General features: G+C 43.5%; 1 protein-coding gene across 1 annotated transcript; it reads left to right on the forward strand.

The window, feature by feature from the left end:
• Positions 1-2,637: 2,637 nt before the first annotated feature.
• On the forward strand, positions 2,638-3,240 carry LOC308368084 (achaete-scute homolog 1b-like; the record flags this gene model as incomplete). Its single annotated transcript, XM_080842141.1, has 1 exon — positions 2,638-3,240. The coding sequence occupies one exon, from the start codon at positions 2,638-2,640 to the stop codon at positions 3,238-3,240; it is 603 nt and encodes a 200-aa protein (XP_080698267.1).
• Between the last annotated feature and the right edge of the window lie 12,243 nt (positions 3,241-15,483).

Consider the following 15,483-nt stretch of genomic DNA (forward strand, 5'->3'; position numbering starts at 1 on the left):
TGGGTTGGGCCATTCATACCAAATACTACCCGCACCAGCCACCAACCCTCATCTTAACCAGGTCGAGAGGTGGGTCGAGCACCCAAATAAAGTGATGCAGGTTAATCCTTCATACTAAAAACAAACATGGGTTTCACCCAGGTATGAAGGCGGTATTTGTCATCTGTCAAGTTGCAAAAAACTGTTATACCTCTTATAAATTTGATTAGAGGAAAACATAGGAAATCCCCTAAGACTGCATAAGTGGGCTATTAGGGTAAATTATAGGGATTTAGCATTCACAAAAGTGCTCTGATTGCACTTAATTGTTAGACAGGGATACACAGCAATCACCTGATATGTTGCTCAGGCTCTAGGTAAATTAACAAGCTGTATATGTGGGATACACCTTGCATCTCATACAAACCAAACTCATATATTTGTTTTAAATCACATGAATCTGTGGGATGTAATGACCTAGTTCAGTACTGTACTACACAGCTCCATTAAGGTTGTTTATAGTCTGTATATGCTAATCAGAGGGCAAAGGTACAGAAACAGTGATGCTTGGATGGGAGATGGCGGGTACTTTCCCCATAGTTGTCCCTACTAACACAATTACCTACCAGTGCCCTCTTCTGGTGAAAATGTGTATAAACGTATTCTTAATCACTGTCTATCTATACTTTACAGAAGATGTAGACCAAGTTACTTGATCAGAGGTTATCAGGATAAAATTGAGGAGAACTAAGAGGAAGTTTACATTGGCCTTTCAGACAGAACATGTCATGGCTCCTCTTGCTATAGGTTAAATCATTTTGATGCCAACACTTGATCAGACCCTGAATCAATTAAATGTTTTCTTACCACTCTGAAATCAGTTGAAATTACGTGCCAACGGTGCCAGGCCAACTCCATGCTTTCATATTGACCCCCCCCCCCCCCCCCCACACACACATTACTGTTAGGCCGTTTGTTGCAGAAATGGGTGACTATTTCAGTCAGCTCTGAACTCTGATTACGCAACCTGCCCTTGTCTTAGAGTCTCCCTCAGGTTGAACTGTTGACAGGAGCGAGTCATGTATGTTGAGGCCAGGCACTATAGCCTAACTAATTAATTATGCATGCCAGCATTATTTTTGGTGTGTCCTGTACATACATATACTATACACACCCTAAATCCTTTGAAGTGCCATAAATTATTACAAGTGAAGGCTATACCCCGTGGGCCTGTGAACCCTGTCAAAGGTTCACAAAACGAAGTATGTTGATGCACATTTGGAATGTGTCTTGTATGAGTAAAAAAAACTCCCTGGCTTCTCAGATCTCAGATAACATAATGTACATATTTATCCATTAACAATAACATTTAGAGAGTAGTTTCGGGGAAATGAATTACCATTGGTCACAAAGGTGCTTTCGAAATAAACGACTGCTGCGGACAATACAGCAACGATGATCTATCCATGATGATTTTCACAACTGTGTAACCTTGTCGCCAGAGGTCGCTAGCGGTTCACTTTCCGAAACGCGCAAAAGTGAGACTTCGGTCCGAGTGTACACTTCATTCCGGTGCATCAGGTGCCTCTGCAGACAGAGATGAAGGTTATGTGCAGTAGGACAGCAATTTCGTTTATTCACTGGAGGCTCGGTGAATTTCTATCTTGATGAATTGCACTTGAGTGAAGTATACTAATATTTTGTACAATAAATAGTGCCAGTAGACCTACAACGCTCGTTTAACGTATAGTTTGATTGCCAAAGAATACATTGTTTAAAAGATAACTGTTGGCTGAAAACACAAATTATGTTATTTGATGTAGGTACACGGTACACCATTGCGTGAGGTGCAGGCTGTGTATGATAAATGTTTAATATGTTTGTGTTGGTTAACAATACGATAAGACATATTGACAACATTGTACACAGCCTAGGCTATATCTGTTTATTTTGTCATTTCTGGATATGTGTTTAGTACTTCTTTAGACTCCTTCCAAATGTTGCAGGATACAAGCACACGCGTTGTTTTCATATTTGCCTTTTTCCTGTAACCTGGTTACCACATAGAGCTCCTTTGGTATTTTTTTTTGGTTTAAAAGACTGAAAGAAGAGGGGAGGCGGAAGACAGATAAACTGAAGTTTTGCCAGAAGTACACTGTCAAATTCAAAAGGAATTTCAAAGCAGCAAACCCATTCACTTTTCATTCTCCACTATTATCTCTCCGTCTTTTCGCCTTGTCGCGAGGCGTTTGAATCCACCAATAGGCTTTCAGCTTGGAGATATTGGGATGTAAATGAGCACAGCGCGTGCTCTCGGTGCTCTGAAAGCGCTGGATTGTTTATTGAGCTCCTGAAGCCACGCGCCTGGCTCGCGGAGTCGGTGAGCAGAAGAATCACCCAGCGGGGCGGGGTCTCTCGCAGAAGCGTGCATCTCTAAAGGGGTGGGGTGTCAGACGCGTGTTGAAAAAGCGGAGTGCTGCCAAAGTTTGTATCAGATCGGAGACTGACGCGAGCCCCGTCAAGAGTTGGATCATAACACAAAGAAAACCTCCGTTACGCACTCGGCACAAGAACGGTTATAGTCTACTGCTACATTGGCTCTCTACAACCTTGCACTCGGGAATTCTGTGTTAGTATTTTTTTTCTCTGCAACTCGGGATGGAGACCACCACCATCACAACTACGGAGATGGCACCAGGTTTTGGTTCTTTCGGACTCTCTGAGAGGCGTGCCACCATCACCTTGCACGCTCCAGCACAAGAGTGCGCTCTGCCCAACGCGGAGGCATACCCAAGCAAGACGAAGGTGCTGAAAAGACAGCGCTCGAGCTCGCCCGAACTTCTGCGCTGCAAGAGGAGACTCAGCTTCAATGGGCTTGCCTACGCCATTCCGCAGGAGCTGCCCGTAGCTGTGGCCAGACGCAACGAGCGCGAAAGGAACCGGGTCAAGCAGGTGAACATGGGCTTCCAGACCCTCCGCCAGCACGTGCCGAACGGGGCGGCCAACAAGAAGATGAGCAAGGTGGAGACTCTTCGCTCCGCCGTAGAGTACATCCGCGCGCTCCAGTCACTCTTGGACGAGCATGACGCGGTCTCGGCGGCGTTCCAGTGCGGTGTCCCCTCGCCGACTATCTCCAACACATACTCTGCCGAACCAGAGTCGCCTCAGTCAACTTACTCTTCCGACGAAGGAAGCTGCGAGCAACTTAGTTCGGAGGATCAAGAACTCCTGGATTTCACTACCTGGTTCGACAGATACTGATGTTTTTGTAATGAAAAGTGAAAAGAACTCAATCAACTGTGGCATTGCAAGTGTGATGAGACCCCTCCTCTGGACTTTTACTCTGGTAGATTTGGAAGATACAGCAGCCAGACTAGGAGACCCACTGTCATCCTTACACTGCCCTTGCATGTAACTACCAGGGGAGAAAAAGTGCTCGCCGTGGCAGGAGTTGTCGGGCTAGGACTTGCTAGGATGAAGACGGCGGAGTCTTGTTTTCCTTGACATCTATTTTAAAAGTGCAATTGACTAGTACAGTCAGCAGAAACCGAAATGAACACATAACTACATGAACCTCCATAACATGGTGGTAGTAAAGACTTACCATCAGCTCGAGAGAACGTTTGAGAGTGGAACACGCATAATTGAGAGACTTCTCATCCTTGACAGTGAACATTTTGGAGGATGAATCTCCCTTTTATCAAAGAAAACAATAACGATGTACTATTCTCATCTGTATTATACGATGCATTGTTAAATATGAAGACTTATTTTTGTACACTAAATCCAAGTTATCACTGCCTCTCTCGGTCAGTGAGGACTACTAATGAAATAGTGATCTGCACCACTTTTTCTAGTCGGATAGTCCACTGGTCCAAACACTGGATATTACTTGGCATGTTTGAGTCGATGTATGAGAAATACAATATATCGAATAGCTTAATACTTTTTCTTCATGTTAAAGATTAAGGGTACATGGTATGGAGACTTTTTTCCACAATGTATGCACTTGCTCTCCGTTTTCTGTTGACTAAAGTGTACATATTCGATTTTACAGATATATTTTGTGTAAAAGTTTTATAAATAAAGATTTCTCTATTTATACTTAACATCAATATCTGGCTATTCTTTGAACATGGTTCAGCTGCTGATAGGCCCATATTAAATGAACCTGATAAGACATGAGTATTGGTCAAGCAATACGAGGCCTTAAATTAAAACAGATCAATTCCAGAGTCCTCAAATGGAGCAAGAGGATGATCTGCTCATGGATTTATTTCAGAAAAGTTTTAATCTGGTAGCCTACAACAGCGTTATAATGCTTTTTGCAAAGACACAGCTTGTTTGGAAGAAAGCGTCGAAAAGACGTGCGTCCCCTATTGTGACAAAAAGAAAGATTAATATGCAGTCTCGCTCACTATATTGTGTATTTATTGTTCTTGCTCAGTAACCCAGACGTACCTTTTACGAGTGGGGTATCCCTCTCCCCCCTCTTAAAAGGATTCACTTTGAAATAGGGTCTGGGCCAGTCAGCGGGAACAATAATGGGTCAAAATTCTTATTGCCCGACTGAGATCAATCTAAATGAAACCATGGTTGTAGGGTACTTGTATCCCCGACTGTGTTTTTCAAACCTGCACACAGCCCAATCAAACAGCCCATCTCACTCCAAACGGAGAGCACAACACCCCATTGTGCGGGCTATTGTGCTTGTCTACTAGCCTCATTATGCGGAGTATGGGTACCTCTATTGTAAATAAACACCGATGCCAAGTCCAACCAAGCAGAAAAGAGAATAACGAGTTTAATTTCACCTGCAGTTTTTGCATTTGAAACGGGAGGGTAAAAGAACTTGAAAAGCTCGTATAGCTGTAATGACCCATGGAATTATCCAGAAATGGCCCTGCTATAAACGACAATCGCAAATTACAGACCAGACATAGGTCATGCATAGAAATGTCATTTTTAAGTGTTGTAGTCCTTATTCACCCGCTTAAAACGCACACATATACGTCCACCCCCCACACAAATGCAAACACACACACACACACACACACACACACACACACACACACACACACACACACACACACATCAATTCGACGTGTTTTGCGGATGCAGTGAGCCACGTGCCTGCACTTGGTGACCACTATACTTTGCTTCTCATTGGCTAATGACTTGCGGCCGTCCACAAGTTGCATGAACTCTAACTGTCTAACTTAAAAAAAATAATATCCCAATGATTAATGGTACCAATTACTCATTTCTTTATAGAGCCCCTCTATGCCCCGCAATTGAATAGAGAAGAAAAAAATCACCCGGTGGCGCTAGTCTATTACGGAGTGTGTGAAATGCTGCATGTTATGCCTTTTCTTGCCAGGCAAGAACAAAATAAAGAACTCACGTTGTTCATTTGTTCCGATAATTTTTTTGCAACTTGAGCTGTGCCTGTTCTTTTTCCAAACTTTCAATAGTAAGGGCAATAATCATTGAGTGCAGTCATATACTTACTCATCCATCAGTCTCGGGCTATTCACAGGGTGGCATTTTAATAACCATACTCTTTGATACATGTCATAAGCTTTTGAGTTCATAGAATAAATCATCATACATAGTCATATGCAGATAATGTACTTAAGCAAAGTAAAAATCCTCAATTACAAGTAGAAGTGTATACATGAAAAATCCAACTAAAGTAAAAGTACATAACTATTAGCAGCAAAATGAGATTAAAGTATTAAAGTACTAGCTTGGTCCCTCTGACTGATATATTGTGATATGTGACGTCATTAGATTATTAATACTGAAGCATCAGTGAGTAAACAGATTGTTATTTCTGTAGTTGCTGGAGGTGGTGTAAGTTTGAACTACTTTATGGTCAGTTTTATATACAGGCACACCAGATACATCTGTGGGTTGTGAGTAGATTAGTTGGAGAGGAAAGAAGAAAAAACAAATCTGACTTGATTTGAGTCACAACTCATAGACATCTGAGATGTGACCCCGACTACACACTTCTGCTTAAAGACACCAGAAGCCAAAAGGTTGGAAACTACTGGTCTAATTTTTAACATTGAGTTGAATTTTAAAACCTGCTTACATTATCCACTGTGTAAAATCTGCGTATTAAAAGTGGTTAGTAACTAAAGCTGTCAAATAAGTATAGTGGAGTAGAAAGAACAATGTTTCCCTCTGAAATGAGTGGAAGTAATGGAAATACTTAAGTAAAGTACAAGGACCTCAACATTGTAATTAAAGTAACATTATGTACTTAAAGTAACATTATGCACCCCTTTTCCCTCATAATAATAGCTTAAAAATAATGTTGGTGGTACACTGACTTGTAATATAGAGAATGGCATCTGTGCTTCTGCCACAGCAGTCTAGTCAGTAATTACTTTCATCTCCGATGCAATACATAAGACTATGCAGAGTCATATTTCTGTAAAATGATATGATATTACTCTACCATGTCAGTCTACATGTTTCTTTGGCTTCTGCCGTTGTATTTGCCGGTTACATATCCTTCAGCTTGTCAACAAAGGCATGTGTATGGAGTGAAAATGAGCTACACTCCGCAACTTTAGGGGGAGCTCAGTATTAGATATATACCTGTTCTTCTGGATTGTGGCTTTAAGTACAGTACTTAAGTAAACACACTTAGTAACGTTCCACCAATGTCGACAATCCAAGAAAGTGATGACGCGCAACATGTGGCTTATCTTTTGTCAAGAACTGTACTTAGAATAGCCATAGTTTAATTTTGAGAGGTGTGACCTCTTCACTCCGAGTAATCATTTAATTTATTGTTGAATCAATTATCAGTTCAGAAACATTATTTGAAGAAAAAAGATCAGGACTCATCCTTTCTCTCTTCCTCTTGTGCAAACATAACACATAGTAACAGTATTTGGTCTCCAGCAACTACTACTTCATAGCGATTGGTAGAACATTTTTAGATATCCTGTTTAGGTGCCATTTCTCTGACAGTTCTGCACATTCATGTTTTTTCTGTTTTTAAGTGCAGTGGAGGCTGCACGAGGCGGTTAGTATGTGAGACATGAAATAGGATGGAAGAGCCTAGTGAGAAAAAGGTTGGTTGGAGCAAGGGCATGCACTCAGCATTTTACCTGATGCCCACACCTGCTGCAACCAGTGGGACAAGGAAGGCAAGCCCTGATAGGCCAACCAATAGGTGTGCATCATTCAGTCTTACCGGAGTGCCACCATCTGTTTGTCTGTGTTGGGGTGGGGCATGGTCAGTCATAAAGGCAGATAAGTGAGCCACTGTGCTTGTAAAATGAAGGCTGTGGACTTTGGCTGTGGTCTTGGCATCCTAAGCAATCCCACCTGAGCCTTTTAAGCAATGTTTGATTACTGATGCTTACAAAAGATGCCTGCAGGGAAAAACAGCTGTCTGTACAGGCACACTTCTAGTATAGTGTCTTACAAACGCTAAGTTACAAAATGATACGGTAACACTTTATATGGATAGTCTGCCTACAGAGATTTTATAGATGGTTTGTTGAAATTCAAGTTCAGTCCCTCTAATTGTTCACTGAACATCACCTTAACCAAACCCAGTCCCTTATCCTAAAATTAACCCTAAATTGAAGTTAACAGAATGTCAACAGATTTGTTTATAATCTGAGCATCTGTAGATAGTCCATAGGGGGTCGTCCAAATAAAGTGTGACCAATGATATTTGTAGTTTCAGGGAGATTCAGCTAAATCTTACAGCTGTCTTGAAGTCTTTTAAACATTTGATGGGTAATCTATTCAATAGGCATTGAGTGACCAGGTGTCCCCCTTACATTCTACTTTACATGCACATCATTTTGACCCTTTGTCCCGCATCCCATATATTGAGAGATAATGTCCTATTAATATAACAACCTGGCTCTTACAAATGCAATATACCCAGGCTTTTCTAAAAACCTGATTTTCGTCCAGAGAAGAGGAGAGAGCAGTGATGGTGGTAATCAAAATGCTGTGGCAGCCGTCAATCAAACTGTGCAGACATGGGACCGCTGAACTCCTCTGCTACGTCACAAAAAACAAACTTACTCAAACTTTGCAGATTTGGTTAAAACTACCAGGTGACATCATGGTCACAAAGAAAAGAAAGTGTACTTTTAGTATATGGGTGAAAAAAAGTGAAAAGATTTGTTATCCCTTCTGACCATGCTATTCATCCAGTAGAGATTTGGGTATGATATAAAGATAAGCGTTGAAATAGTTTTATTTTATATACGTAATATTTTATTTTATGCCTTTTATGTTGTAGTTGGATTTGGTCAGTTGAAAGGCTTGAGCTGTATGAGGCCTGCTGCTGTACTGCAGGACAGTTGCCTTTGATGGACCTGTAATGGCCATTGTATGTTGGATGTCTGTCAATCAAAGACATGTTATGTTGCTAAATTAGTGTGCCTTTGGGATGACAAACAGCTATGTGCTCACTGCTCATCATATCGTTCATATAGCTGTGGAATCACAGAAGGATAATGTATAGGTGTTTATGAGCCCAGAGGCAGAATACAAACGTTTGTTATTCAGTAAGATAGGCATTATGTCAAAGATTTAGGTTACCTCTCAGCAGGTGTACCATGTCCCACAACGTCGCACACAAACGTACTACTTGTGCCACATTTGGTCTGTGTGCATCTAGTCACCCTACACATCTATGTCAGCATTGTATTGGCATTACCATAACGAAGAAACAATATAAGTACAGCAATACTTTATGTAAACTTTAATATTTTTATCTAATTACATAGTTTCAGTATGATCAGTTCAACCCTTTTTACAAGCCCAGTGAGGCCTTTTTCATCCGCTGTTACAGGTCACATGGAATTAAACAAGACTTACCGGTACATGTCCATATTGTTTGAAGCTCAGGGTCTGCTTGTAACCCCCAGTGAAATGCTCACTAAAGGCAGCTTTGTTGTTGTTGTTGTTGTTGTTGTTGTTGTTGTATCGTGCCGCTCAGGTTCTATTGTCGGTAGTCATGTTGTTGTGTTTAGCAGTTGTGGGCTGCAGACAGAGCATGATGTACTGTGAAGTAGGGCCTTTATGGATCCCAGGTACAACATGTGACGCGTGTTCCGGCTGTCACCAGCCAGTTGTGCGTTGCTGTTGAATCCTGCTGCTCAGGATCTGTGGTTGTGCAGTTGTTCTATTGGTGTTGTGTAGATAGAGATAGATAGATAGATAAATACTTTATTAATCCCGTGGGGAAATTCTGGGATCTTGCAGCTCATATTTACAATAATTACAAACAATATATACAGACAATATGATACAATACAAACAATCCAATTCAGCTATGTACAGTGTAGGATGAAGGATGTATGGTGTAAAGTGCATAATAATTAAATTTTAATGGCAGCTGGGACAAATGACCTCCTATGAGTACTTGCATGTGACAGTGAGAGGACTGAGCGCTGTGGGAACTCCCCAACCAATAGCACAATAAATCTAACATCTTTTCCTGTGTATAACTAAAATCAATATATATAATCACCTAACCAACACTGGAAACTTTGCATTCCACACTCTTTGGACTCTTATGTGTGCATTCGAAGTAACCGGGGAGTAGAGAAAGAGAATACAAGTAACCTTGAGATGTACACTACCAGGCTGTTAATTTTTAAGCCAAGAAAATGCACAGTATAGAAATAGCCACAGAAGGGCCATTTATACAATAGCAGTCATGCCACTGTGCAAACACACTGCCAGTGGTTGCTGAAGATGCGGCGGGCAGGCCATGGTAAACACAGTCCAGTACCACTTAGCAGATACCAGTGTCTATCATTCTGACACCTGGCTCCAGGTCTTAGGTCAGAGGGGAGAGAGGAGTTAGTAGATAACCATAGCACACAAACAGTGATGGAAGGGACACACAGACATGATAACAGTTGGTACATACGTACATAGTTCAAATGATCCAAATAAAAGGCTCCGTGTTTATTTTCAATTAGTGAAGCAAATGAACACAACGCAAGAAAAGTTCCATGTTTACAGAATTTAGAAATTTAGACTTCATTCTTAGTTGTGCCTATAATCATTTGTGTGAGTAGTTCTGAGGGTCAAGTGCGAGCTTATGATGAGGACACTGGCTTTTTCCCTGGCAAACCAGATGCACCAGGTTTCAGTTGATGTTACAGGATCGTCTCAGAAAGCCACAGTGTAGCTCTGCTCTGCTCCCGAAGAGTAATAGTGCTCTCCTGATCCCACACCTACTAGATCAGACCCACAGCCTGACAGGAAACCCAGTCAGAAGACTTCTGCCTTGACAAAAAAGGAACTCAAATACACACAGATGCACAGATGCACACATGCATGTGCACACAAACAAGCACACGCACGCACACGCACGCACGCACACGCACACACATACACACACACACACACACACACACACACACACACACACACCCGACACACACACACACACCCGACACACACACAAACCCGACACACACATACACACACACACACACTCACAAATGTATGAACTGACAGAACTCAGCACTTTCAACCGACACACCACTGTGTTGCACTGAAAGGACCCTAAACTGGAGACAAACTACTAGGGGAGGGCCTTCAGTGTGGGGCAGGAAGAATTGGGGTGCTTGGGTGAGGTGGAATGGGTTTAGGGGTAAGAGTGAGAGTGAGTGCGAGGACTGTGAGTGGCTCGGGGGTGTGCAAGTGTGTGTGTGTGTGTGTGTGTGTGTGTGTATGGGGCGGGGGGAGGTGGGGGGTGCTGTGATTTGCATGGACCATTGTGCTGCACAAGTTTAGATGCTTTTTTTTTTCCCTGTGAGGGTCTTTTGGCCATTTACTTCCAGTCTGGCTGGCGGTTACAGCCTGTGAATAGTCCCTGCTCCAGGGCCACACAAAGGCGCCTTTGTGCTGCAGCCGCACCATATTCATCATGTAAGGCCTGTAAGACAAATCTGATTGGACGTTCCTGTCACTTTGATGTGAGGCCAGAGGGGCGAGAGGCTGAGCTATGGCGAACTTCACTCCTCTTTCACTTCTCTTCCCTGCACCGATACGGTGGCGCGGTTGAAGGGTGGGCTCCTTTTTTTTTTTTTGAAGAGGGGAGGAGGAGGTGGGGAGGTGTTTTGAAGGAGGGGGGGGGGGGGGGGGGGTTGTCGTTATTATGTGCAAGAGAAAATTCATAATAAATTCTTCAGTTATCCAAAAAAAAAAAAAAAAACGGGTCGAGATGATTGACACTACTTTACTTTGGCCCCAACAAAAGCCCTGATTTCTGCAGAATACCAAATGAATGGTTCAAGTGTGGATTCTATTCAAACAATTTTAATCTCCGTCTCTTTCTCTTGCCACTCTCTTTCTCTCTGCCTCTCTCTCTCTCTCTCACTACCACTTACTATCTCCCACTCTCACTCTCTCTTTTCATTCTCTGGTTCCCCTTTGTCTGGACCATCCTTGATTTACAGGCTAATTCTACTCCGGCGGAACTGCTAATTGTGTGCCATTAGGGTCTGTGCTGGCGTATTCCTCTGGTACTGAGATTCATGTCTGCCTAATTACTCTCATTCTGGCCTCCGGACCTCAGCAGGTCAGATCCAGGAACAGGGCCTGGGCCCAGGGGCGTTGTGGAGGCCGGGCTTGGGGATGCTGGGGGGTGGTGGAGGGGTGGGCTTGTCTTTTGGTTGAAATGCGGAAGTCCTTTGCAATGATCCTGGCTTCACGGCTTTAGCATGACACTTGTTTCAGGGAACAAGATGTGCTACGCTAATTACATTTGTGTGAAACCTTGTGATTTGAACTCTGGTTTTTAAGTGATTATCTTTTTGAGCTGATTTTAAGGGGTCTTAGATCAAACTATAGAGCCTTCATTGATTTTACATTAGTAACATTAGTTATTCATTTTACCTTCTGACCTCATCATCTTTTGAATTATTCATATTGAACCAAAAGTTATATTTCAATACATTTCAATTCTCACCACATGTCACTATGAAATTAATTTACACATTTTCTGTATTATGATTACATTCAAATTATTATAACTCTAACAGTCCTCTGCTTGTTTGGAGAGTTGAGTGGCCTTTGGTATATGTCCAGCCACTGCAGAGCATGTCAGGGTTGCCTCTGGGATGCTGCAGTGCCTCCGAGGGAGGGCTTTCACCTGTGGTGAATGTAGGTGTGCCTCTTGCACCTGCATTTCCAGGTCAGGCGGATTTCCCCTGAGCTCTGTGGACTGTGATCTGGAGTCAGGCAACCCAATCCCCCACCCCCAGCACACTACCTGTGCTCAGCTAATGCTGACAGGTTGCCTGTGCAATTACGTAAGAGTCAGCTTATGCGCTAACAATTTTTACACTGACTGATACAGACACAGTTAAGCACTAGACTCGGCCTCTCCCCTGTCATAGATTGTATGATATAATGCTTTCATAAAAGAGTGTTTTTTTTCTTTGTCTTTCTGAATAGCAGCTTGTTAGTCAGCCTCCATCCGGTGTAACCCAGATTCTCCCCTGAGATGTTCAGTTGAATTATGTTGTGACATGGCTGTGCTTGTGTGTTTAGGACAGTGTAACCACGATGACACATTTGATGCACGTTTGGCAGTTTGTATTTCTATTGTGTTTCTGTGCGTACTTGCCTTTGTGCATGTTTACTGTTGTAAATGTTTCTGTTTGTGTGATTTTGGTAAATGGGATTGTCTAATGGGATATTCAAAGTGACGTGTATGTCACTCACTTTCATATTACTTCATCATCAAATGTACCCATGATTTCCTTCAACCTATTTAAAAGGTGTGCAATAATAAAAGCTAACTGGTGGCTTTTAGTGATATAGCTGACGATGTCTTGCTGTAAAAGCATTTCTTTAATTTTAGTGGTGTGTTCCAGCCCGGAACACAGAACTACATAGTGCATATCCGGGATGGCTGGTGTGAACAACACGTGTTTAGCTGACCTTCACATGACCATATCCAAGCAAAATGAATTTGAAGATGATACCAAAACTAGTTGCCTGATAAAAGCATACCTATTGTTACATAGTGTTGCTTTAAACCCTCTGCACCTCTTGCTCTTCTCTATCCTAGCATGCAGCTTCTTTACCTCTGTTATACATTTTTTTCTTCAGTCTTGTTGTTTTCTATACTCCTTGTGGACTGTGACGTACTATTAGTTCAATGAAAGGCCCTACTGCAGAGAATTTGAACATCTTGAGAGTCTCGCCATCATCGTGTCTGGCTGTACTGTAGGCACTGAAGATTGCTCTTGAGACATGTGGATGAGATTAACCTTCCCTATGCTATTTGTAACCCAAAACACAGCAAGTGTACAGTCCATACTGAAGGCCAGCACAGCTGTCCTGTCCTGCGATCACCCCCCACCTCCACCCCCACCCCAAACCCATTCCGCCCCCCCATCTCCCCATCCGCCCCCCTGTTAAAATCAGAGGGATTAGGGGCAGGCCATTCAGGGCCTCCTTTCATTACATTAGCGGGTGACCTCTCCAGTTAATTATCCCGGTCGGGCCAAAGGCCGGACCTACTTTTAATGATCCTGAGTGACACAGAAATGTGCCCAGGAATGGACACACAATGGTTAACACACCGCAAGAAGGAAGAAAAGAAAGAGAAAGAGAGAGAGACAGGAGAGATTGAAAGTGGCATTTACCAGCCAGAGCCTGTCTGCATGGAGGGGAGGCTGATCTCTTAAGGGTGGTGAAACGCCCTCAGACGTTTGTCAGAATATTGTATTGTTCCACATTGATGGAGTGTTTTTTTTTTAATCCAAAATTGCAGCAGGGCTTGAAAGCAGTTTCAGGGTAAAAAGAGAGAGAGAGAGAGAGAGAGAGAGAGAGAAAGAGGTTGTCGCACCTCTTATATATAAGACCGTAGAAAAAGCAACGACAGGCGAGCCACTGTGGAATCATCTGATCCGGACTTTCCTGCCTTGAGATTAAAAAGTTACTGTGGGATGAAATATACACACTAGTGCGTAACAGCCTCAGTGCAGGGGAAAACAGGGGATGTTGAACATTAGTTGAACGGTGTTCACAAAAATAGACTTGTGGTCTGGTAACTATTAACAGTGAAGACTGCATATACAGGTTGTTCAAGTGTCAGATAGATAGGCATTCAAAATTATGCAAAACCTAGCTATGGCAAATACTTCAAAACTCTGAATCATGCACTTTTTCATTGTTCTTGTTTCATTGTTCAGAAACCAAAAGCTCCCCATACAAACTTGTGCCTGTGTGCGGGGTCGGTCATGGAGAGAGATGAGAGTGAGGTGAGATAAAGGTCTGGGTGTTATTCACTTGCCTCAGGGCTTTGATGTAGTGTGTTGGAGGTGGAGTAGTTCTTTTTTGGGGGGGGGTGTGAAGAGCCCTGTCCCACCTGGACTGACGCCATCCCACCCCGACAGATTTACATTTATCTGCACCCCACCCCCTCCCCCCCTCAGTGTTCCCTCTCCCTCTCCCCACCTGGTTCAGTGATGCTCAAGGCTCACTTATTTGCTCTCTCCGCCGGTGTTTGCCAAAGGATCGCGTTAGTTTGCTCACGGCCACGCAGCCCATATTGAAAGCAAACACAATCAAAATCTGAACAGCTTGTGCTCTCGGTCTCCACGCGCGACTCCAGGCAAATAGGACAATATTAAACTCGAAAAGGGAGATGTTTACAGGGGGCAGAGGAGAGGGGATGACTAGGAGACTCCGTGTTTATCCTCCATTTTTCTTTTTTTGACAAAACCTCCCTTGTCCTCCCAACATTCCCTGTTCTCTCTCTCTCTCTCTCTCTCTTTCTCTCTCTCTCTCTCTCTCTCTCTCTCTCTCTCTCTCTCTCTCTCTCTCTTTCTCTCTCAGTGTGTATGTACTAGAAGGCAGCAAGCCCCTGTCTGGCTATGCATATAAAGAGCGTCTCCTTTTTGTTTCGACGATGGCCAAGTGCCAAGCGCCCCCTTCAAAACTTTCACTCACTCACACACACTCACACACACACACACACACACACACACACACACCCACACACAAACACACCCTCTCGGCCATTCTGCCAACCCCCCAACACCACCACCCCAACGCCCCACCACTCTCCACACAAACGAGACCCCCCCCCCCCCCATTACCCACACCCCCCCTCAGGCCACCTCAAATTGCAATATAAAAAAAGTGCTTCAGTGCAGAGGACAAGCATCATTTTGGAAGCAGGTGTCCAGAACCTCGGAGCACCACGCTTTCAAGCGCAGCACCTTTAACCCCTCACTCGGGCCGTCTGCAGCGGCGGAGGAGGAGGAGGCAGTCAGCCCAAGAGCCCCCTAATCAGTCTCATGGCACAATGCAGGAGGAAGGGAGCTGCCAGCGCACCTTTTCAAAGGGAGATGGAGATTAAGACTGGGGAAGGGAGCCACTGATTGATTGGGCTGATTGGTGGCTGGGGCTTTCTTTTTTTGGGGGGGGGTGGAAGGGTGGAGGGTGGAGGGAGGGGAGAGGGGTCTGCCGAGACTT

This window comes from Sprattus sprattus (genome assembly GCF_963457725.1).
Source record: "Sprattus sprattus genome assembly, chromosome: 7".
Classification (NCBI taxonomy): domain Eukaryota; kingdom Metazoa; phylum Chordata; class Actinopteri; order Clupeiformes; family Clupeidae; genus Sprattus; species Sprattus sprattus.